Source organism: Rhea americana, unplaced genomic scaffold, assembly GCF_003343005.1.
Source record: "Rhea americana isolate MKP2758 unplaced genomic scaffold, rheAme1 scaffold_47, whole genome shotgun sequence".
Classification (NCBI taxonomy): Eukaryota; Metazoa; Chordata; class Aves; order Rheiformes; family Rheidae; genus Rhea; species Rhea americana.
Genome location: NW_028186612.1, coordinates 1,621,732 through 1,645,930, shown reverse-complemented (window position 1 = coordinate 1,645,930; position 24,199 = coordinate 1,621,732). Strand labels below are relative to the sequence as shown.

Sequence of the window (24,199 nt, the reverse complement as noted above, 5' to 3'; positions counted from 1 at the left end):
CGACCGTTACCGCGCCGGGGCCGGGGCTCGGGCGGCCGCTCGCGGGCGGCGGCTGAAGTTGTTCGCAGCCGCCCCCGGCCCGGGACGGCTCCACTAGAGCGTTTCCCCGCTTCTGGCCGCATCCCGCCAGCGCGGGGGCGAAGCGAGGCGCTGAGGCTCGGTTGGAGCTCGGCGTCACGGTGAGGGGCGCCGGTGTAACCGCCCCGCGGCGGGGGCCGTGGGAAGTCCTGCGTGGGACCGGGCTGCGAGCCCCGGCGCGGGGATCCGCGCGGATTTGCTGCCGCTGCTCCCGTCGCCGGGTCCCTCGGAGGGCAGAGCTAGGCATGGGCTGCCTGCGGTGGCGCGCTAAAGCTTTCCTGGCTTTATGGCTAGAAAAATTATCTTTAAATCACTTCTTCTTTTTATTTTTATTTTTTATTTTTCCCCTTCGGTTTTCAGTGTACAGTTTGCATCATTGTGGTTCTCTTTTCCTCTTTGCCAATGTGCATTATTTAATGTGGCTGGGCTCCGGTCCTCCTAGCGAGCTCCCACTGCCATGTGGCTGTTTTATTTTATTTTATTTTATTTTATTTTATTGGTGTGTGTTAACGCTTATAACGGTGGCTGCAACTGAAAACGCTGATTGCAATCTAATAGCCTCCCAAGCTGTGTGCGAGGCGACAGAGGAGTTCCTTGGTCCCTCGCTTGTGTGAGAGCAGCCCCAGTCGAGCAAGCAACCAGACAGCTGAGGGCTGCCTGTCGCAGGGGCTGAGCGGGTCTTGCTCTCCTCTGCTGCGGTCTGGCCCTGGAAGCGAGCACRGCTTCAGGGGCTGCCTCTCCGGATAGCCGCTTCGCCTTCGGGCACTGCTTCATAGATAGCAAGCTTAAAACTGCCTCTGAGATGGATTAAAACACTAGTGCTGTTTAGTACAGCCTCTCTTCTGATCTGTATCCTGGCTGTTTTTACAATATCAATTATAGGACTCTATTGTATAACTAAATACAAAGTGCAGCCCCCCCCCTTTTTTTTWWAAAAAAAGAAACCCTAAAACCCCCTTGTGACTTGGCTCTGTTGTTGCTATGTAAACAATCTGTGCTTTGGTGCATTTGAGGGAATGGTGAAATSTCTTAATGCTGGTACAGAAATTATGCAGGTGGGCAGGATCATCAGTGCTCTGCTATTTACTGATATTCTTGTTTTTTCTTTCTGGAAAATGTATTTCAATATAAGATCAGATCTCTTCTTGTGTAAATGTCACTTASAGATTACTCTTTCTAATGTTTCTGAGTATTTCCTGATCTAGCATCCTTTTCCCTCCTCCCCCACATGGATCCCATCTTAATAATAATAATAAAAAAATGCTCCTAGAGATCTCTGATTARTTTAAGCTGATAAAAGTGCGGGCAGTGCCCAACCAAGGGTGTACAAACCTCTCRCTGGCAGTTGGGATTCCCAGACCTTGTTCTAGAGCAGCATAGAAGTCCAGGTGGTTTCAGATAAGAGGCTTTTGATTAAGAAGCCATTGGCCTCCTCCAGTGTCTCTGAAGAACAGCATGCCTTCTGCATAGGCTTCTCCTCATCTCTGGGTAAGATAAGCTCCTGCAGAGCTTTAGGAGCTCTTTTGCAGCAGGGAAGGAAAGAAATAACACTGCAGCTCTAATGAGCCTTCATCTCAGCCTCAGATGAGGAAGCTAGCAGGCTACATAGCATGTGTTTGGGGTTAAGAGAGTCTAACTGCAGGTTTTTGGGGCCTGTTGCCTGTCTTCCACCATCTAATCATTTTGTTTTGGAGAAGACAAACCAATACTGTGCTATGCATAGGGATAGAACTGGAAAGAATTCCTGATCAGCTACTGTGTAACAGTAGTTTGTGAGAACAGGTGAATTTGAACACCGTTTTTATAGTGACGTAAAACAACAGGAGGTGAGATTCCAGATGTTTAGGAGGAAGACAGCTCCAAAACGGCAGAGTTAGGGAAATAAAGGTGAATTAATAGAAACTTTTCTCTACTGGTAAGTATAGACTAGTAAATACTGTAGACTGATAGCAAATGCTAAAGAAACAAGAGCTTTTATAATAATTAGAGGGCATGTTTGTGGAGTGGGGCAAACTGGATTGRGAGAATTAGAAGTAACTGAGCAGACAATAACAATGGGAACTGCAAATCTTCCAGGGAGGAAGAATAGGATACTCAGGGGTGAAAAGAAGGAGGGAGGATCGTACTTGCTTTACTTGTATTACCTTGGAAGGTACTGTAAAAAGGTTGTAGGGACTGAGCAGCTGGCAGGCTGAATTTAGCAGTGTGGCATCTGTGTTGATTACTAAAGCAGAAAAGTAAGAGGAGATTTACAGCTGAAGAGACAAGGTCAAATTTGAAAAAATATAACTGTTTCTTTCTTTGGCAATTGCATTTATCAGCTTTCTAAATAGCTCGACACCTAGCTCGACAATGCTACTGTTTCCGTATATCCCTAAACTCAAGTAATTCATTCTTTCTGCTTGTTTTGGAGAAGTGATGCAATACAGCTTGATTTTGTGCTATTAATCAGCAAAAATACACCTGCATATTGCAAGTACAGAAACTGTGAAGCTTGATTCAGCCTCTGCTAGGATGTGGGAAGCAGGAAAACTCTTGATTCTTATCTAAGATTTCTTTCCAAAATGTATGGAGGTGAATGCATCTGCAGTTGCTGTGCTATTTTACAAAGTACTGTCAGTACCAAGACTTTGGCTGTTAAGCCAGTGTTTAGCAACATGACTAAAAACATTTGTTCAGCTCATTCTGAGGAAGAGTTAATGGGATCTACCACATCCTTCAGCTGTGGTCTGGCATGTTTCTCATGTGAGTCAGCATTGTGTAATAATCGGTGTAAATACTTTATCTGAAAACTGCAAACCAGTAATACACTGCAAAAAGAAAAGGGGAAAATTAGGAAGCTGTTGATACTATGTCAATGTAAAGTTGACTTCAAGTATACTAAGCTTCAGATATTTTATTGTATGACCTTCTGAACTCCTTCGCTGAGATGTGAAAATACCTTAAGCATGTAGGTTAAACAGCTGATTGTGTTGCCAAAAYGCAGGATGGATTGAAATCTCTGTAAGTTGTGTGCTGTATCTCAATCTTTTCAGGTGCAGTAAGGATTTTTGCAGCTAGGTACTTTGCAGGTTTCAAATTGGAATATGGTGCTTGGGTGTAAATCAACTTCCCCACTGTTTACACTAGCTACAGACCCCTAGTGCAGAGAAGCTCAGAATTTTGTATTGTCTGCTTTGTTTTGTAGTATGAGCAAGACATAGGTATGCAGGCTGGGGAGGAATCCAGACCCCACCATCCCATACTGCTCACAGGCAGGTGCTAAGATGTCTTTATTAGCTCTGAATTCGGTTTACAGTGGRTGAGCTGTTTTATTTTTCTCTCTTGGGGCAGTAGTAGTTGTGCAAGATTGTGCATTTCTGAAATTAAAGATTTTACATGACCAATAAGTTAAAGCTTATTGCCTGTGCTACAGTTAAAGTGTACRTGCTCTAACCCCTCTTGCTGTGGGGCAAGCTGCCTTGACAAAAATTTCTCCTGCTGTGCAAGAGGGAAAGAAYATATGCATGAAGAAATGTTGCAAAGCAGCTGATATGAAGTAACTGTTTTTCTGCCCTAACTACTTTACATCTGTCCCAAGACCTTACCCATGAGACACTGCACCATTCAAGAGGTTGAATTTTAGATTGATTAATACAAAACGTGCAGAGGCATACTAAAAACAATATACCTCAATAAATGATTGGTATGTGCCAAACTGATTTAAATGAGTAGCTCAGTGAATATTAAGAACATATTCCTGGAGGTCTTGTTTTTGGTTTATATAAAACAACCCAAACATAGCTTGGCTAAATGGCATAGACCTTCTTGTACAGACAGGGATTAAATTAGGATCTCTATTTTARTTAAGATCGCCTCTGAAGGTTAGAGATCTTTTCCCAGGAAGCACCAAACTCTATCCTGTTTTGACACGCAACTCCTTATGAATCAGTCTTAGTAGGCTGACTATTTTGCTAATTCCTGAARTGTAATATCAAGAAAAAATGATATCACTGTCCCCCTTGATACCTTTTATGTATTTCTTAGTGATTTTTTTAAGTGTTCTTTAAATTTCTTCTCCATTTTTTTTGAATGGGTAGAGAAGGAAGGCATATTGGATCTTTTCTCTATTTACAGTCGCAGCAACTGCCACTCTGCAGACATGCTATGGAGCATTCCAACAAGCTAAAGGAGTAAAACTGAATTAAAGTTCTATATGCAACCTAGGAATGTTTTTTATTTCCTGGGAGAAGTGTACCTTTGTTTCTTCATTGGCATATTTTCAGCAGCAGTTCATGAGGAAAGAAGAGAGGAGATGGGAGAGAAGAGAAAGCCACAGAAATATGGAAGAAAGACTAATTAAAAATCCTTGGAAGGCCTTAATTTTGATGGTTAGCATGAGTGTCTGCTTCTTTTGTCAGCAGACACTCAGACTAATTTTCTGTGGAACAAGAGAAGAAAAACTTTCGGGTTGCGTGCTAACCTTATGCRCTATCAGTGTGTGGGAAAGTATGGCTCCTGGCAAAGTAGGAAAATGTACTTTTGCTCTACTCTTTACTTTGTTGCTTGATTTCAGTATGAAAATCCTGAGTATGTTTTCACATTTAAAACATTGGCAATAGATGAGCAGGAAAAAAAAGTGACCAGTAGAGGGTGGAAAATGAGTCTTTAGCCAAAGAACCTTCTCTGGAGGAGGGAAGTGAGTCTGTAAGATCATGTAGAAGGAAATCTGTTAATTTTTACAATAAATTGCAACTGTTGTCTCTCTACATGATATGTGAAATTTCTATATGCTATTGATTTATCATTCTAGTCCTACTGTTAGTGGTCATTTAAAAAACCCATATTTTAGTTACCAAAGCATGCCAATAGAAGGTCTGTTTGCTTACATATTTAGAAAACTCCCTATCCTATTGTCAAGTACAACATTTAGCAATATAAACTCGTTAAACTTGATAGCTTAGTTTAGATACGTGAGTGAGAGTGCTTACATTGACTCYGACTCTAGACATGTTTGTAGAACCAATAGTACCTTTTTTGTTAGTACTATAATATTGTATTTTGTTAAGGAAGGAAAAAGAGGAAGACCTCTCCTATGCAAGAGGTTGATAGTATAATCCAGGAAGGCATGCTGAGGAAGCTGACAGAATGGGTTATTGCTCCTTAAACCCAGAGCTCTGTTCAATACTTGTATCATCTTCTGTTGCTGTGGTCTTGGAGTCTTTGATACTTTTGTTTTACTGTATCAGAGTTTTATAGGTCAGAACTGATACAGTGACTTGCTTGGGATCTCATTGAAATCTGCAGCAGAGCAAGTTGTTGAGCCAGGATGTCCCTTAGCTCAGTCTGATGCCTTAACCGTGCAGATTTGGTCAATGAGATGAAGAGAGTATCTGGGGCTGAAATTAGTTTATATCTTCAGGCTTTCTCTAATACTAATGACTGAGCAAATGAGACAAGTAATCTGTATATAGAAATTACTTTAAAACKTTTGCTGGTAAAAAGTGGGTTAGAAAGCAAGAAGGCTATCAGACTTTTTCTGCTCTCTTTGAGGAAGAGTTGCTTACTGTGAAAAATGAGTCCCACGCCTCCGCTGTTCCATATGGTCTGCATACTGTGGACTCTGTGCTAAAGCTTGAAGGCAGTAAATCCTAGTGACTTTTGTTTCTGGACATCAGAAATGCAAATCAGCCTTGAGTTCAGTACAACTCTGTTTTTATTACTACTTCCAGAGATTTTTACAGATTTTAGTAATGGGCACCAATCAAAAAAAGCTAAATTAGAGCATAACATACTGAGGATATCTCTTAAGATTGTGMCATTTCTTCAACAAATAGAGAAACTTAACAGGAGTAAAGAATTATTAGCAGATTAGTGAGTTAAATGCTTTCCTCAGCTTTTGTGGACTTGTAGCAAACCTTAACTTGCTTTAACCTTACTCATAATTTTGTTGCTGCATTTCATCTTTATTTTGAGCAAATATTGTGTGTTTACGTTAATAGCGGTTATTCAGGATTCAATAAGATGTTTGTTACAGAGCTAATCAAACTAAGTTGCAGGGGTAAACTGTGCTGCCACAGTACATAGGTCATAGACCAGTATTTGGGGCGAACTGTGTTACTTTACCTGTTATGGTTTCAGAGGTTTGACTGTAAATGAATGTAATGTGTCTGGGGTGTAAACATAACCATTCCATCATTTTKTTTATATATACATATATATAACGGAAGTTTCTGGGGAGTTTCTGCATGTTGTAAAGGAAAATCCATCAGACAAAAGAGAAATCAAGGATCTGTGTATGATTTGTGGAAAATAGTCTTGGAGGTCTATAAAGTATTTGATCTAGTGCTGTAGGATAACATGCAACTTAACCATTCCCATGATATCAGCATTAGAGAGTCTCAAATTCTGTAGTACTACAATTTTAAGTGCAGCAGATTTGCACTTTATACCAGTCCAGTTACAGTCTTCTGTGAAGTTTCTAGTGTGAGATTGCAGGTGCATTTAATGTACTTCCTGCATGCAGCTGTTGGCTCTAGTGTTGCACTGAGTTCTGCGTGAGTCGATGCCTTTGAGTTAATCACAGAACTGGGATTTGCAAAAAACTTTTGTAAAATGCAGTATCCGTGGTCATTGTTCACAGACTTAAACCCRATCTAATTTTGTTGTCCCACTGAAAAGTCCTTTGAGGTCTGTTTTGCTGCCAGTGTTTTTGGCAGGAAAGCTGTACAAAAGAAGTCTCTGAATTTTCATTTATTTAATTTGGAAAATATTTCACAAGCTTTCACATTGCTTGGGGAAAATAGGCCAAACCATTTTTGCTTCTTTTTTTTAAAAGAAGGTATGTTCAAACAGAAAGCATACCTGGAAAATTTCAGTAGAAATGCAGGAGTTCTCTAAAACTGTTAGTGATTTGAAAAACGAGGAACGGAAGAACTGTAGAATGGAAATTTGTATGCGATAGTTTTCTGTGACATAACTACAGTCTGTAATGCATGATGAAGGATGCCTCAGGAATACATTGACTGATCATGTTTCTTTACTGATTAGCAGTAAAATGACCAGCCTTGCTTATGTTGCCAAACACGGATCGTGAATCAGTTAAAACAAAAACCCCCGCTCACTGTGCTTTTGGCAGAGGATATATGGTCAAGTGAGAAATAGCCATGTAGCATTCATGTCCTAAGACTCATCCAAATTATCCTGTTGGCATAGAGAAACTTGTGTTTGTTACCTCGGTCCCAGTTAGGACTGGGAAGCAGTGCTCAGCAACAAAGTGTTAAGTTTCAGGGTCYGTGTTTTATTGTTCGCTGAGAATGAAGACACCAGCTGGGTTTGACTGCTACTGCAGGAAATGCGTTTTCACGATGTAACCTTGCACTGCTTCTGTAGTGCCGACTCTTCTGGAAGAAGGTGAGMGTCTTTCTTCAGCTGCTTATGCTGAAGTATGTCTTACTAATTATTTTGCATGTGTCTCTGTTTTTACTGTTATTTTAGTGCGCTTTGCAGACATTATGCATAGACAGCTAAATAGACCGTAAACATTTAAAAAAAGTATTAAGCAGCTTGCTTGCTTGTTTGACCTTGTAAGCTCTCTAACATTTTGTATTTGTATGTAGCACTAGAGAATTATAAACTCTAATATTTAGATAACTGCTTTTACAGTCATCTCTCCCTTAAAGATTTAGTTATCATTTTTTTTTWATCTTACAATTTTCTAAACTGTACATGAAAAAGGAAGGACTAATCAGGGAATTAGTATTGTGACTTATTACAAAATTCATATGCTTTTCTTTGGAGAAACAATGTGAAYGTTTGGTTTCTCTGAGAGTTGCTTTCCCCAGTGGAGGGGAAAAATCCTTTTAGTTGCTAATAAATATTTTCTTCCAATTGAAACAATGGGAAGAAGRTATTTTTAGGACTATGTGAATGGTATGACATGCATTTATATGCCAGGTGGCTTAAAGTAAAATCCAGCAGAGGAACCCTACAGTGCAACATGCTTGCTAGAGAGACAGGTAAGAAAATTCCATGCATATTAATTATTGTGCCCTGGTAAATTGGGATGCTGTAGCAGTGTGATAAACTCAGCTACTGTATAGCGCTTATTTACTCAATATTGAGTTCTAGGATTTTGATAAGCTAGTGTTTCTAATCCAAATGTATTTGATTTCTCTAATCGCCAGCTGGACTGTTATGTTAATCTTCTTGATGCAATGTTGTACTACTGACTGTACCTAAAACTAGCATTCTGTTCTGTTGCTGGTTAACATCAGATTCTGACTGTTACGAAACTTTTCCTTCCAAAGCTTATAACTGTTTTTTGCAATTAATTTGTGCCCTTAAATGAGTGACTTCATGAAATAATCTTACTTCTTGGAAAGGAGGAGTCTCTTAGCATAAAGATGTCATATATCAATAAGGAAAATAAAAATCCAGTATGTTTTTATTGTTGACAGAGAGAGAGATTAAAGAAATTAAACTCTATCAGTAAGGAAGCATTTCAAATGAAGGTAGATAAAGAAGTAGCTTTTTTTAAAAAAAAAAAAAAAAGCTGAATTTTGTTTACATTCACTCTGATACGATCGCCTTTTAAGTAAAGCTTTTGTACTGCATTTGAGAAATTCCAAAATGCTTGATAAGCAAAGTCATGTTCCTAGAGGACACATTCCAATATACAGTCTATAGGTTTAWAAACTGCAGTGCTCTGGTTAAAGTTCAAGATTTGAAATACAAATGAGGATACGTAAGTGAACAGTTTGCCAGTGGCAGAATAATGAGAAGTAGGAACYTTAGTTCATAATGGTGATCAATTTAAAAATTTTCCATAAAACATCATTGGCTGTATAAACTTTCTACTTGCTGCAGTTTAATGTCATGTAGCTAATTATTCTTAATTGAAAGATAGTTCTACAGCAACAACTTAAAATTTAAGTTTCCTACTCCTCAAATCTTATTCTTTTCTCGGATTGCATGTGATCTTAGGTGAGATATGTAAAGTCTGATTTCTCAAGTTCTTAATAACTGGTAGCTCCTACTGATCAGATCATTTGTTGGCTTTCAAAGCTTCATAAGTTGCCCTTAGAAGTCACATGCTCAGGCTAAGTAAAAATAGATCTTAATGTGTCATCTCATTAAAATGAGTGAGAGCAGTGATCTTATGCAAGAGGACAGACTTTGGTTCAGGATATATTTCTGTGAATGAGATTTGCTGTCCCTGGAGTTATAGTAGTCTCTCTTAATTTTGTAGCTAGTGAACTATTTTTTTTTCAAGCTTTCAGCTGCATCTGTCTTCTCATCTGTAAAACAAGGAGTGATGTATCTTATCTCCGAGATCTTTATAATGTCTCAGAATCATTCAAGGTGGAAGGGGCCTTGGGGCCTCCAGCTACAACTGGAGTTGACACTGAATTCAAAGCAGGTACCTCAAGATGTCCAGCTGGGTCTTGAAAACCTGCAAGGCTGTTCCASTGCCTAATTATCTTCAAGGACAAACCCCCTTTTCGTATATCCAGTTGGGAGGTCCCCTTGTTTCAGCTTAAGATCATTGTCTTTGATTCTCCCACCTTGCACCTCAGTAAAGAGCCTGGCTCTGTTTTCTTGATAACCTCCCATAGGTACTGCGAGGTTGCTGTTAAGCCTCCCATGCCRTCCCCTTTCCCAGCTCCCTCAGCTTCTCCTCACAGGAAAAGTCCTCCAGCCTCCAACCGGCTTGGTGGCCCTCCACTTGACTTCCTCCAGTTTATCTACATCTTTTTTGTACTGGAAAATCCCAGACTGGACATGGTACTCCACATGTGGTCTTGGGTGCTGCGCAGATTGGCATAACTGCCTCCCTTGGCCTGCTGGCTGTGCTCCTGTTGCTGTAGCTGGTGTGTTACCAGCTGTCCTTACTGCAAAGATGCTATTCTGGCTTGCGTTCTGTCAGACCTTTCTGGTCCTTTCTAGCAGAGCTGCTTCCCAGTCTGTCTCAGTGGCCGGGGCGGTTATCTGTCCCAGGTTCAGGACTTCACATTTATCCTTGTTGAATGCCAGGCAGTTCCTGCCGGCCTGTTTCTCCAACCAGTATTGACCGTAGGAGCTACTGTGAATGGCTTCTATTTCTTGTGTGATGTGTATGTTAGTGGAGTACTATTTCTTTCTAACCCGACCTCTGTTCATCATACTGTTAACACTGCTGTTTGCTAGTGAGTTCACAAGGAAACCAAAGCATGTTCATGCTAGTGCTCTTTTGGAAGAAAAATAATGGTAGCTGTGACATGTTGGAGGCTAAGAAATATATAAACAGTTAAGACTGTTGATAGAGCAAAATCTTACATTTACAGGTAGTGTTACYTTTATCATCCTCATTTTTGTCCTCCAAAAATAAACAACAAAATAAAAATTAAAAGCATCTATAGAAGGTCATACCCAAATTTGTCTTCTTTCTATTGCCCTGTAGAAAGAGAAGAAATATTAGTTTAGTRATTTTTAATAGAATTTTCCTTAAATGAAGATTATATACATCTCTTTCCTCCCTTAATATGGGTCCAAAATACATAGACTGTCTTGCAGGAAATCTGGGAAGTGTGAGTTGTATCTCTAAATTTTTTTWAATCTTTTTGAAAAGCTGTTCTTGGAAAAACTAAAATCAGACATCAAGGCTGTTTTTTTCAAATAATTCTGACTTCTACTTCAAAAAACTTTGAGGTTAAGCTGATCCTCTGTTTGGGCCCTGACAAAAGTGAGTTTTGGCACAGTGGTGAAATACCTAGTCATAAGGTGTTTGCTAAACTGTTGAGGTTCATCCAAGCAAATGTTGGCTTTTAAGCAGTGGCTGGTTAAAGATCTTGTAACTGCTTTTGCTCTTGAAGCCAAAGTGTTGTGAAATGCAGTTGACTTTTTAATGGGGGAAAAGAAAATATATATGGAAGTTTCACACTGGRTCAGTGTTAGAACTACCCAGGTTACTAACAGCAAACTGTTACCGGCTGTCCAGCGGAACAAGCTGTATCACTGGGCCACTTATTAAATGAATGTAAAAGTTACTGGRTTTGAAGAATGCTTTGAATGTCATGCTAGTGTTTTGAGGAAGTTGCAAGAAGTTAGTCAGATGTGGAAAAAAGAATTGTTCCGTAATTACTAAAGCAYGAGACTACAGAGTCCTAGAGTTTTTTCTGCTCTACACGTGATTGACTTTCGGAGGTTTTTACTARGTTACTTGTGTTTAACTTTTATACTTCTGTTAAAAAAAAAATCAATGATTTACTACTTCTGCAAGGAACTGAGATTTCTGTACTGCAATTTAGAGATTAGAGAGAAATATTTAACTCTTGGCATTTCTGGCATCCTACTGTGCTAACTCTGTTCCAAGGCTTTGTCRAAGTGGGAAAGCTATGAGACAGTAAGTATATGACAGTCACTATAGAGCAGTAAGGCTGAAAGTTGGAATATTTGTTTAGAATACACAGAAAACGATGCCATATTCTCTTGAACCCTTTTAATTGAGTTGGTGCAGAGTAGSTAGTTTCCCAGACTGTGTAATGTTTTCCTTTTTCTATCACCCCACTTGCCTCCAAAATGGATTTTAATCTCCTGGTATAGGAGATGCTGCCACCTTGAATGATTTTGTTTGTCATGTTGAACTATCTATGACTGGATTTCTAAGTATACCAGTGCAATCAACCATAAATCCCATGTATTGCTAGAATGCTGAGTAGGTTAATGAATGTTTGTGAAATACTTCAAGGTATTATCATAATTTATATGTTGTTTGCTGTGAAAGCAAATAGGTGTGTGCGTGTCTTCTGTTCATTTGGGATGTTCTTTCACTACCTGCATTTTTGGAAGAAGGAATTGTGTGTTTGAGGTGTTTTCAAGGCTTGCTTTTGGCAGCTGCATTGCTGTTCAGAGGTGAAGGTAAGAAATGGATAGACCCTTCAGGCCTAGTCCAAATTACCAGTCAAACCTATAGGAGGTGCTGTTATGAAACAATACTTCTTGATATATTTAGAGGTTTTTCTTATGGCAATTAGTGTTTTTACTTGTATTTGATTAAATAGATAGAATCCTAATTGCAATTTAGTGGTAACTGAGTCCAGTATCATTTTATTTATTACATTGTGGAAAATGATTYTTAGGAGTCTATTGATGTTATTATTTGTATAAGGCAATTTTGCTTTTTCAGATTAAATTTTTTTAGATGCAACTGTTCAAACCTGCTAGCTCTGCTTGCATTACCTGAACTTTAGGGCTGCTAAGTACAAAAATGTGCTTATATAATCTACAACTTCAGTTTCAGTGTCTCTTTTTCTCATGCAGCCTCTATCGGGCTTGAGGAAGATGCTGATATTTTGGCTATGAAACACAGGTCCTTTGAATCTCCTGCATTTGAGAGCAGCTTATTGACTTAAATGAATGTAATGATTTGGCTTTGATGCTTAAGTTTCAACATCCTGACTGGAGAAACCAGCTGAGAGAGGACGGATGGTTCCTTAAGACAACCATCAGAATATGGTGAMCATGCACAGACAGTCAGAGACAGTTGTTGGGCAGACTGGTAAAGTGTGTTGCCTAGAAAACTGGAGACCAGAGTACTCTGAAAAGGGAAAGGCTTTCATTTGCTGTCTCTAGAGGGCTTGCAGAAAATAAATACAGAAATGGGGAGAAGGATCAGATTATAAATCAAGGGCAAGTGGCTGCCTCTATGAGCTATTTCTCCTGGGTTCTAGTGATGAATATTCTCTCCTCCTTCCATCTGAAATATATGCAACTGAGTGTGTGGTGGTTGTTTTTTTGGTTAAATATTAATCTGAAATGAGTCAAGGGTTGTTAGCATTTTGGGTGTGGGCAGAGAGGAGATGCACCGACATGGTTGTACTTTGTGTGCAAGAAAATCCAGGACTAAAAAGGCTCTCCTGGATCACAAGGACAGGTCCCCTGCTATTAGAAGGCCATGAATTTCCTTGAATTTACTGGGAACCTGTTCCAGAATAACATTCTCTGGTGGGAAAATGTCACCTTCTAATTTCCAGTTTTAATTTGTTCTGTAGTGGTTTATACTGATTTTTGTCCTTGTGAAAAAGGATATTCTTCAAACAGCTTTTCTCTCTGTTTAGTACGTAATTCCAGGGTGCGTTTATACCTATTCTCTGTACCTTCTTCCCCTAAGTCTTGGTTTTGCCAGAAGGATGGCACTGACTTGGATTTTTCTGGAGCTGAGCTCAGTGAAGGTGACTGCCTGCTGTGATACGTTGGCGAACGAACTTTTGCGTTCTTGCAGCTGTGATTTGAGTGKTACTSACAAATCTGTGGTGACGGATGCTCRTGAGTGTTCTGGCAAAGCTGCTTCCCTGGTGCAGCTTCCAGCCCAACGCTGTCTCGGCACTCCTTGCCCTTTGCATGGTGTGAAGCTTTCACTGAGATCTGCCAARGGAGAAGAAGGACCCACGTGGGACTGGCATTGCTCAGGGCTGGAAAACCTACTGCCTCTTTGACCACAACATCTCTTGCAGATGTGTTCCAGCAACATAATCCTGTCTAAAACTGGAGTGAGCAGCTCTGATACAGATTATGACTTGTGTAACTGCTTACAACTGGTGGCAGGTAGAAGTGGTTGAAAGCCATAGTGGAGTGATACATGAGTTGGTGATTAAGGTAAACTAATAAGCCTTGATGTGGCTTTTTCTAGGCAGTGCTTTCTTCTTTTTTTTTTTCCCYACACTGCCTTTATAAGAAAAAATCTCTACCAAAACATTTGGAACTTGAAATAAAAAGTGACTCTGTGTTTTCCTGCCAAAGGTATTACCATATGTCTTGATTGAATAGCAACCAGCTACTGAAAGGGCCTAGTCTTCTGCATGATGGAAGCTCTGTCATTGAAGTGCCCTATTTCAACTTTTGTATCCTTTTACAAAGCTGCAAAACAGTGAAGGARGGGAAAAGACAGCGAGACTACTCGGCTTCTAGCAAGGAACGTGTGGAAACGGTATCACATGTTTGCATTTGTTGCTTTTGTTAGAGTGACTTGGTAGGTCTCTGAGTGCATGATTTCACCTTGAGCAGAGCCTTTTCTGAGATGGATGGATGATGATTTTTTTTTTTCACTCTGGTGATTACTAATTTATCCCTTCCTTTCTAATCCAGTTATGTCTATATCTCAAGTTGCAACAAACTGCAACTTTTGTGTGACTAAATGTGCCACAGCAGCAACATGGAGCTCTGCATGAGCTGCAAAATGGGCTGGAGAAGTGCGTAGTGCATGATGTTTTTTTCTCTGCCCGGTCTGTGTTCCTCCTCTCATCTGAGATAGCAAGGCTTAGCTTTGCTTTTCCTGTGCAAGCTGCAGCGTAGATGTGTCCTTAAATGGCTCTGAAATAAAAAAGGTTTGTTCTCTGTTAGAGTAATCATTATGTTATTAGAACAGTCCTGTTTCGCGATGTGAGTGTATGTGCCACGGTGTTAGGATTGTGAAGCTGTATTCCCACAATGAATGGAAAAACAGCTCTGGCAGGTTTAGAGGAGCAGTGTATTAGGCTAGGACAAGTCTTATAGCWGATCTTGTGACCATGGAAAAAAAGCTGGCAAGCAACCAGATCTTGTTTTATGGATGAGCATTAATTGTGTGCAGACTATCTGGCAAGAATTATTGTGATGAGAGGATATAATTGTTTATCTAATAGTGCTCCTTTGCATCTTTCCTTATTTTTTGTCTAGATTCACCTTGGTGTGGCGCTGGCCGCCGCTAGCGCTGGGAATAAGGCACCAGGGATTGGTGTTCTGCATTTCTTGAACTGGTAAACCAGTCTGCCAGCTAAAAGGGTTTTTTTTGAATTATTTCTCCCTCAAAGTATTTGTTGCCTGACTAATCTCATGGCCCTAAAGTTATAGTTAAGCAGCAACATTTCTGTGCTGCGGTGTTTGAGCCTGTTTCCCAGAGTGTGCAGTTCATCTGTGTGTGCAAGGTCAGCATGAGATCTAAACCCTGCTTAAAACCCATTTAAGCTCCTTGGGCTTAAGTGCTGCGTAGGTTGCTGCTTTGCAGAAGTGTGGGAGTTTGATGTAAAAAGAGCAGGTAAGATTTTTCTTTGCTTTGTTTTTACTCTGTGATAATTTTCTTTCAGGAAGGGAGATAATGACCTGATGCAGTTTTGGGAAACTTGAGTTTGAATTTTGACAGGTACTCTTTCTGGACACAAATTACTTGGGCCTCAGAATTACACTGCTAAAATAACTGGCTTTTTTTATGGCTCTCTACGGGATCATGAACACCATCTACATCTCGTTAGCAGTTTTCCGCATTGAGAAGGGAATAATCTATGTTTGTAAGTGTGTGTTTTTTTTTCTGCTGGGCTGACCAGAGGTTTCTGGTAGTTTCTGATGTTTAGAGAAATCTGAGAAGTACAATAATGTAAAACTTTGGCACTCACCACCAGTATTTTCTGATTTCTTAACATCAACTTGTTGATAATTAAAAGGTAATTAAATGGTTTCCTGACTTGTTGCTATGGAAAGAATTCTTTGTGTTTAGATAGTGGTTAGAGAGATCTAATTCTTGAGTTGGTTTGGCATCTGATCAGCATGGGGCTTTTTGGTGGTGGTTTTTCTTTGTTTTTCTTTTTGCCTAGTTTAAACATGAGAAATTCCAAAAAATATACTTTGTTCTCCTAGGCCATAAATAAAATGTTATCACTAATACCATACGCTTCATTTCAGGATTTGCTTACTGTAGTAATTTTCAGCGTACCTTTGGGAACTTGCATTGGTGGTTGGGTGCGCACAATAAAACTGGTCTGGTTTGCTTCCTTCCAGTTTTGGGGGCAGTCTGCTCYGGCGAGTGTGGAAGCTCGTCGGAGTCTGCAGGGGTTTGCAGGAAGCCAGTGAATTGCCTTGGCAGTTCTCCCTCTTTGCCATCCTGTGTCTGTTCCCTTTTGTCCTGATGAGAGGATACGTGTAAATGTCACTACCTTCATTCTGCGTTTGTTCATTTGAACCTCGTGGTGAATTTTGGAGACCCTCATGATGGCTATTCTTAAATATGGGGCATGGAGGATTAAACTGTTCAGCTTTGAGTCCATAATCTGTCATTCCATACTTTAGGATGGGAGCAGCACTTGCAAAAATCAATTTCCTGCTTAGAAATATACTTAGTTAAAGCAATGATATGTTTAAAAGAATGGAGGCATATGAGGCATACGCTGTTGTGGAAGAAAGATGATGATAACTGCTCTGAGGAAGTAATAATCATCTTTATTTTTCGTTGTGATAAGGGCGACAGTGTGCTTTTCATTACTGTTTGATCTGTGTTTTAAAGCAGTAGTAGCTACGCAGCCTCAGTAAAATGCGGCCATGTTTATTTTGTGAATGGGAAAGCAAAAAGGGATTTCGTTCTTAAGGGCTATGTTTACAGTTTGTTACAAAAATTATTTAATGGAAAGGTAACCTATAGAATGTATTTTCTAATGTACAGAGCTGATGAGTTAACGGGCCGCGCTCTCAAATGCGTGTTTTATTCTCTTCCAGGTAATTGAGAATGGGCCCTCAATGATGCTGAGTCTACAATGGGAAGTGTCACACTTCGCTATTTCTGCTATGGGTGCCTTTTCACGTCCGTGACCTGGACACTCCTGCTCTTTGTTTACTTCAACTTCAGTGAAGAGACCCAGTCTTTCAAGAATGTGCCCATCAAGGGGCTAGAACCTCAGAGACCATTTCCAAAAAAATTCTTCCCCCGTTTTACCCGGGGGCCAGTTCGTATACCTGCATTGCAACAGAAAGAGAACAAGATAGGAAACAAGATAGGAAATTCTTTTGGAAAACATGTCCAGGAGCGAGTGAAGGGGGAGGTAGATTTTTCTCCTGAAATGGGTAAGTGGTTTTCATTTTTGGTGACAAGAACTTAGTATTTCATCTCATCTTTTGATTTAATAAGTTTGTTTTTCTTAAAAGGATCCCGGGGAAAATAATGTAATGAAATCTTTGTTAAAATGCAGGTTGTACTGGTAGTTCTCCTCTTTATGAATTACTTGAAACTTACTCTGCCGTGTTTAGTTCAAAATACCTTATTCCTAACATATATGGCTTTGCTGCATAAGTGCTGAAGAGGAAGGCTGAATTACAGCAAAACAATTACCTTTGTAATTCTCCCTTTTGGAAGAGTCAGTGTATTCTTGTTTCAGATCTTACTTTTTATATGGGGTTAAATATGTAAGTTTTTACTAGCCATAAAGAAACTGTTCATGTGCAGTAATTAAATTCCTTGATAGCAATACACAGTGAAGGGAACTCATTGATTGAGAGAACATCCTTGGAGTATGAAATCATCTGCACAAAAAGATTTGGAACAAAATTAYAATGAAAGATTTATTGAGATGACAGTGATACAGACCAAATTCTGCTTCCTTCTTACCAGCAAGTAAATCTGGGGTCCACACACTTGTTTTTTTTAAACGTATTTTGTGAATGAGGTGATTTGGGTTTGTCCTCAACTACTAATTAAAATTCTTCRTATATTTAGCTGCTTATAGCTTAGAAACATAGAATCAGTAAGGTTGGAAGGGACCTCTGGAGATCGTCTAGTTAGTGTTCTCTGCTGTGTTCGAATATGCAAAGTGAGGCATTTGGCATATTGAATTGCAAACTTGCTGGAAGTCTGGAGGTAGGTGCTATGTGTTCTGAGTATTGAGTATCATTATCCATTGCTGCTTTGGGAATTATGGCACAGTTCCCTTTGGAGCCGGGAGTTTAATACTCACATAGCTGACTGAAGTCAGCCCTTGCTTTGGATGGATGCTGGATCCCCAGCCTCAAGATTGTATAGAACTTTACCACGCTTCAGTCTCAAAGTTAGTCATTAGACCTATGAGACTGAATATGTGGAAAAACATTCTCCAAAATGAAATGCTGTTTTGCATTGCCCTGTGAGATTGCAAATGTTTACCAGTTCACTGCAAAACCTACCAGAGCCAAGTGAAGTGTAAGTCAGTGCAGAAGTGACCATTTTTTTCCAGCTCTTCAGTGCTAGCCAGGAAAGAGATCAGATCTCTTAGCTGAGAAGTCCCTTGATCTTCAAGCAGAGTGACTTGTTTGGTTCCTGAAAGCCAAGTGGAATTACAGTGCCAGGATAAATTCTAAATGAGTCACTAGAAGACAGCGGGGTCTCTGTTAGGATTAGATTTGGTGCTRCAGCGAAGGGATTCCTGTCTGTATGTGGTAGAACAGTGATAAACATGCAAAGCTAAAAAAAACTTGGGGGGGGGGTTGCTGTATGATAGCCGGAAACAATCTGTAATCTGGTAGATTAATCTGTTGTCTTTTCCTTTAAAAATTTGTGAAGTCCACAATACACTGTTGAAGTAAAACCTGAGCTGATGTTTCCACTACAAACCTTATTTTTCAAGGGGTTAGATCTGCTGTTTGGATTGAAACCTTTCAGACCTTTTGCGTACACTTTACATATTGTTCTGTGCAAGAATGTTCTAAAAATAGTAGTTACTTCTCGTCTGTATTTAGAAGGTCAGAAAAAAAGTAGCTAGTGGTTGGTTATGGATGGATTATAGAACAACGTGTGGCACAGGTTGCTGTGATGCTGGGTATGCAAGAATGAGTTGGGTGTTAGACAAGCTGGAAACATTGCTTTGGCAATGCATGTAGTTCAAAGGAGGGACTGACTTTTATCCCATTAGGACCACTGGTGCCTGAAGAGAGGCACTGACCCTTGTGACTGGACCTTGTTCCTACCCCCCTGCAATGCAATTTATCCATAGTGGGAGCRTTCATCTTTGGGATTAATAGCATCAGTCAGCACAGGACAGACTGTGTGTATCCCACATCTTTTGCAGATATCAGTACCCAGCACTTCCAGCTTGGTCCCACACAAATGTACGGCGTCTACCCGTGAGGTATTTCCCAGTGCAGTGTGTTGCCATTGCTACACTCAAGACTGAAARTGCTAGTGTAGGAAATGTAAATGATGAGAATCTGGGTGCACAGAATTCCGTTGGGAAGATCTTCCTGTTGTCCCTGTGTGTAAATACTGTTGCTGTAACACAACAGAACATTGTTCTGTTTTTTTTTTGTTTTTGTTTTTCCTCCAAGTTTGAGCTCAGCTGGCTTTTGCCATAGCTCTTCTAAAACTGGAGAATATGAGGTCTGAGGAAAGACTGAGAGAACTGGTTTTGTTCAGCCTTAGAGGCTAAATGTTGATCTCATTGCAGTCAACAAGTACCTAATAGGAGACTGTAGAGAAGATGGACTTGGACCTTTTTTGAGGTGCATGGTGTTAAGACAAGAAGTTGGAATGCAGGAAACATTCAGTTGGATGAGAGGAAAAATATTTTCATTTTGGTCAAATACTTCAATAGGGGCCCAAAGAGGTTGCTGAATCTCAATTTCTGGAGATACTGGAGGTATGCAAAACTTGACTGGATAAGTTCTGAGCAACCTGATCTGATTGGACCTGCTTTGAGCAAGAGATTGGATTAGATGCCCTACAGGGATCCCTTCCAACCTAAATTATCCTGAATGTRTGGAAGCAAGTGAATGAGCGATTCCCTTGCTAATAACTTTCCTCAGATCTTGAACCATATGAACATGATAGGCAAGGTGAAAGGAGATGGATCACGTGATTCTTGCTCACTTGCACTAAAATTTCAGTGAAACTGCGTCTGTAGCTTGGTASTAGCTGTAGAGGACATCTACATTTCATTCTGTGCAGCCATTTGAATTGAGACAACAAAACRTTGCTCAGCTTTCTGAATTGTAGCAGAAGTGTCTAGCGGATAGGAGAAGGTAAGGAAAGCAAATCTTTCTGTGCGCTCTTAGCATTTCCTCCCCTTTTCTGTAAGAATTCAATGCACTGTAATATTTTGCTTCTCTCTGCCTTGGTAAGAATATGGCTGAGAGAGGGGAGACTGTGGCAYTGAGTCAAGGATGGCAGGGTGGCATTCAGGATTTCACCTTTGCCACTAACATGGTACTAATTTATGCTGGTGATTGCTGTCTCTGCCGTGCTCAGCAACAGTTGATGCTTCTGCTAGAATGTCTATTTTACGTTTCTGCAGGCCTCAAAAAAACTACATGAAATTTGAGTCATATTATAAGATTTTATAAATGTGTTTTTTTCTTTTCCTTTTTTTTTTCTTTTTCTCTCTTGAAAAATCTACTTCCAAACTCTTCGTCTGGAAGTATCTGGATAGCAGCTGATGCATTGTGTGGCCAAAGTCTATCCTCTGTTGCTTGTTTGATGTGGGGKTTTAGTTCGTGGTAAGAATCAGAGGCTATTTAAAAGAAGGAGACTTGCCTGGTAGAGCTAATAAACACAGCAGAACAATCAGTCTTTAGAGAGTATTTCATTTTATTACAGCTGCAAGGACTACTCATAAATACTACCTATTGGAGGGGTAGAAACTAAAATAGTTGCACAAAAATGCACTTTGTAAAACCAGAGGCTAAAGAGGTTCCTGAAGATGATGATGGGTTTTAAAGGAAGTCAAAGCCTAGTTTTCAATCCTTGATTGTTTCCAAAGGATATTTTTGAGCTCATAAACTGATCTTGGCATGTTTTTTTTTGCAGGGATGATTTTTAATGAAGAAGATCAGGAGGTGAGAGACTTGGGCTATCAGAAGCATGCCTTCAATATGCTTATCAGCAACCGGCTGGGATACCACAGGGAAGTACCTGATACCAGAGATGCAAAGTATGTACTTAATTTTTGGAGAAAGTATGGTATAATTGTATGTGCTTAAAGGCTTATTACACACATACTGATTCAGTAAATAACATTTTCTGATGTTTCTTTTATGGTAGATACTCTTTATACTGTGTCACTGAAGGCAGATTTCCAGCCATTTAARCCAGAGTACTTGGGGTTAGAATTTTTATTCTTTTGGATAGTGTGCATGTGTATGTGTTTGGATAGTGTGTAGTGTGTATGTATTTGTGTGGATTCTGTTTTTGTTGTTGTTGTTCTGACTTGAATATTGCTCTAGAGACTTAATTTAATACAAACTGGAAAGGGAATGTGATTGGTAAAGCCCCCAGAAAACAAGTTATGTGCAAACAGATGGCTACTCCCCAAAGGCGAAGTTTATATATGTGTGAAATTCGAGGTGACTTAAAATAGATAGCTATTTTGCTTTTAGTTTTAGAGCTTACTGTGCTGTCAAAGAAGTGCCTGTATGGTAGAATCTTACTAGTTTGAAGCTGAATGAGTAGAATGGGTAAACAAAATGGTTTATATTTTGAAAGGTACTATATGAAGCAGCTTGATTGACAAAGATATGCTTTGCTGAAAAGAAATCCCTGGAAGCACTTGGGATTTTCMGATTTAGAAGTCTAGCTTCTGACTTCTGGCTGACTGTCATTAAATAAAGACTCTTCATAGCAGATTATTGTATCTGCATACAAAGCTAATGGGAACCTGAGACTGATTCAGTGTAGTTAGTATGAGTTCACCGCGGAGTGTTATCAGGAGGCTATTTTAAGCCAGGACAGAGGTTTTTGAGGAGGAGGTTGGGATGAGATTTGCTTAGGTAATAGATGCTCATAAAGAAGCTTGCAGAGTATGTAGCTATAATTGGTTCATGTATTTGTACCTGTTAGCTTTATACATATGGTTACTAAGGGAAGGCAAACATCAGATTATCTATAATTCCTAGTAAAAGGCTTGTATTAAAGTGGGAGAGTAATAGCATCTAATATTCATTATCTTGAATTGCAAAACAAAATGATCAGTTTGGAAAACAGACCATGGGGATTACCTCTTCTTGTTTTCCTCTTTTCCCTCATTAACACTGTTTCACAGCCTTAAGCACAAGTCCATTTTTTTCCTTTAATTCTTGGGCATCTTTAAGAATTCTTATGGAAAAATTGGATTAGATATACACTTACTCAAATTTTCATCCAACTTATTTAATGTTTGTGAGTAGCAGGGTTAACACACAGCTATTTTTGTAGAAACAAGTTTCCAAAAATATTTAAAATAAGTCAGTGTGAAAAATCCTAGAAACTGAGTTTGCTATCCAGCAAGACTAGGATTACACATCCTGTGTGTCTTTCACCTTGCCACCTATGTATTCTGTTACAACAAGTATTCTACAATACTTGTAGTATTTTACAGTATTTGTAGTTACGAAACTTCACTTTTGAGATATTGAATACTATAATTACCAGAAAAGATGCTACAATCCTTGTTAGGTTACGTGATAAAAAGCTTATCTGAGCACACAGAAAGGAGCACAAAAACAGTAGCAGCTCAGGGAACCTAAATAGTTTCATGTCCCAACTCCTCCCGAGTTTGTCCGAGGAGAGCATCAGCCTCATGGTCCAGTTACAAAACCCATCGAGATTACTGAAGAGGAGCAGCTCTCCCATATCACTTTTCAGACTGAAAAGAGGTTATTGCTTAGGGGTATGGGGCAGAGTGTGCAGTTCAGAGGAAGAGTGTTTTGAGATCACGTAAGACTTACGGGATATTTAGTGGGAGGAATGAAAGGGAAGAATCAAGGTGAGATGTTTTGGGAGGAAGGGAAAATAGAAGGATAAGGGGCAGGTTGTGTGCAAACAGGTTGTTGGTCAGTATGCTGGTCTGACCATGTATGGCCACCACTGTCTGTCCTATCTTACTAAATTCTATTTCTGTTTTTCTGGGTGAGGGTGTATGTGTGCCTTTAAGTGCTTGTAGCTGGAAGCAGACTGTGGCTCACAGGGGCCASTGTGTCTGTGATGCCAGTGAGTGGAAATCGAGAGCCAGCAACTGGAGTGGAACTGTGGGTCASAGGTACTGGGCGTCTGGTACCATCAAATGGAGTGAATGAGGGAATGCTTGTCAGTGTGATCACTATCAAATGTCAAGCCAGACTAGCCAGCAAGTAGGTGAAGTGGTCTTGGGGCTAAGTATGTGTGTGTTTAAGGGTGAGGCCACAGGAAGAGTTGGCTACTGGAGGGACCAGGGGAGTCCTGGCCAACTGCTGGAGAGGTGGTCGGGTCCGGGGATCATCTGAGACCCATTTGTGAGTGTCTTCAGGGGTGAGGCATCTGAAGGAGCTAGTGACCAGAGAGGCCAGGGGGTCTTGGCCAGCAGCTGGAGACCATAGATCTAGGAGTTGACTCACCTGTGCATGCCTCTGGGAGCAAGGCACCTGGGGAGGGCAAGGGTCCAGGACCAGCTACTTACAAAGCTTCATCTGTTTTTCTAGTGGTTGCTCTGCTTTGGGTAAACGTAATGAATTGTACTTGCTGAAACATGTCTTCCCCAAAAGCTGAGTTCATTTCAAGTCAGTGAAGACTTTACTTGTATACCTCTCAGTTTTCGTTTGTAGTATGTCATATTTTTATTGGATCCGTTCATGTCTGGCACCTTGCTTTAAATGGCATTTATTTGTGYTACTGTATGCTATTAGATTGTACGAGCAAAATTTGAAAATTAGAATACTTTTCTGCTTTGAGTGGGTTTCAGCTTTCAAATTAAGATGCTTAAATGTAGATACTTGCATGATAGCCCAGTGTCTCTACTTCTGTTAYAATTAGTAGAGATCCAGCCTGTTGGATCTGTTACAGGTAGTAACTACCAGAGTATGTTGGACTATACCAGAGTATGTCAGCTCTTCTGCTGACAAAATGTCACTCTGCCTTAGGTGAGCTGAACACTCCTCTCTCCACTGACAGTATTGACTAGATTTAAGTGTCTTAATCTGCAGCCTGAATCCCAACCTTGGTTGCTTAGACAGGCATATAGCACCATTTGAGATGTTCTGGAATATTCAACCTGGCCTCCARCAGCTGGCCAATAAAGGTGTGGGATTTTCATAAGCCTTATGTCGTATTTACCATTCTTGTTCGTGTCTGACACCCAATGTCAACTAGACTATATGTTTTCACAGCTGAATCARGCCCTTAGCATCTATTTTTGCTCATGTCTTAAACTCCCCCCTCCATCCCAATCCATTGTATCTTATTTTCTGATGTGTAGCGATAACCTACAAGCTATTAAGTCCATGTGAAGGGTAACTTATTATGCTGAGCCCTGGTACAGATGTTATCCTGGACTGTTTACATTCAAATTAGGGATTCTTCCTACACATTTAATATTTGAGTTTTTTATTTATGAAGTTTTAGTAGTGAACTTTATGGAAATGCCACTGAAAATAGTGATAAATACTGTTT

The 24,199-nt window shown here is 40.0% G+C and overlaps 1 protein-coding gene across 3 annotated transcripts in view; it reads left to right on the top strand.

Moving 5' to 3' along the window:
* The first annotated feature begins 156 nt into the window (after positions 1-156).
* Positions 157-24,199, top strand: part of GALNT11 (polypeptide N-acetylgalactosaminyltransferase 11) — a 53,356-nt gene continuing 29,313 nt past the window's right edge. Inside the window, exons 1-3 of one of the 3 annotated variants that reach the window (XM_085316448.1) lie at positions 157-179; positions 16,558-16,902; positions 20,609-20,732. In XM_085316448.1, the coding sequence (XP_085172574.1) occupies positions 16,596-16,902; positions 20,609-20,732 (431 nt within the window). In that variant the 5' untranslated portion in view covers positions 157-179; positions 16,558-16,595. Of the gene's footprint in view, positions 180-7,388; positions 7,471-16,557; positions 16,903-20,608; positions 20,733-24,199 lie in introns of those variants that run through there. The other 2 variants (XM_085316449.1, XM_085316447.1) reach the window with 2 other exon arrangements.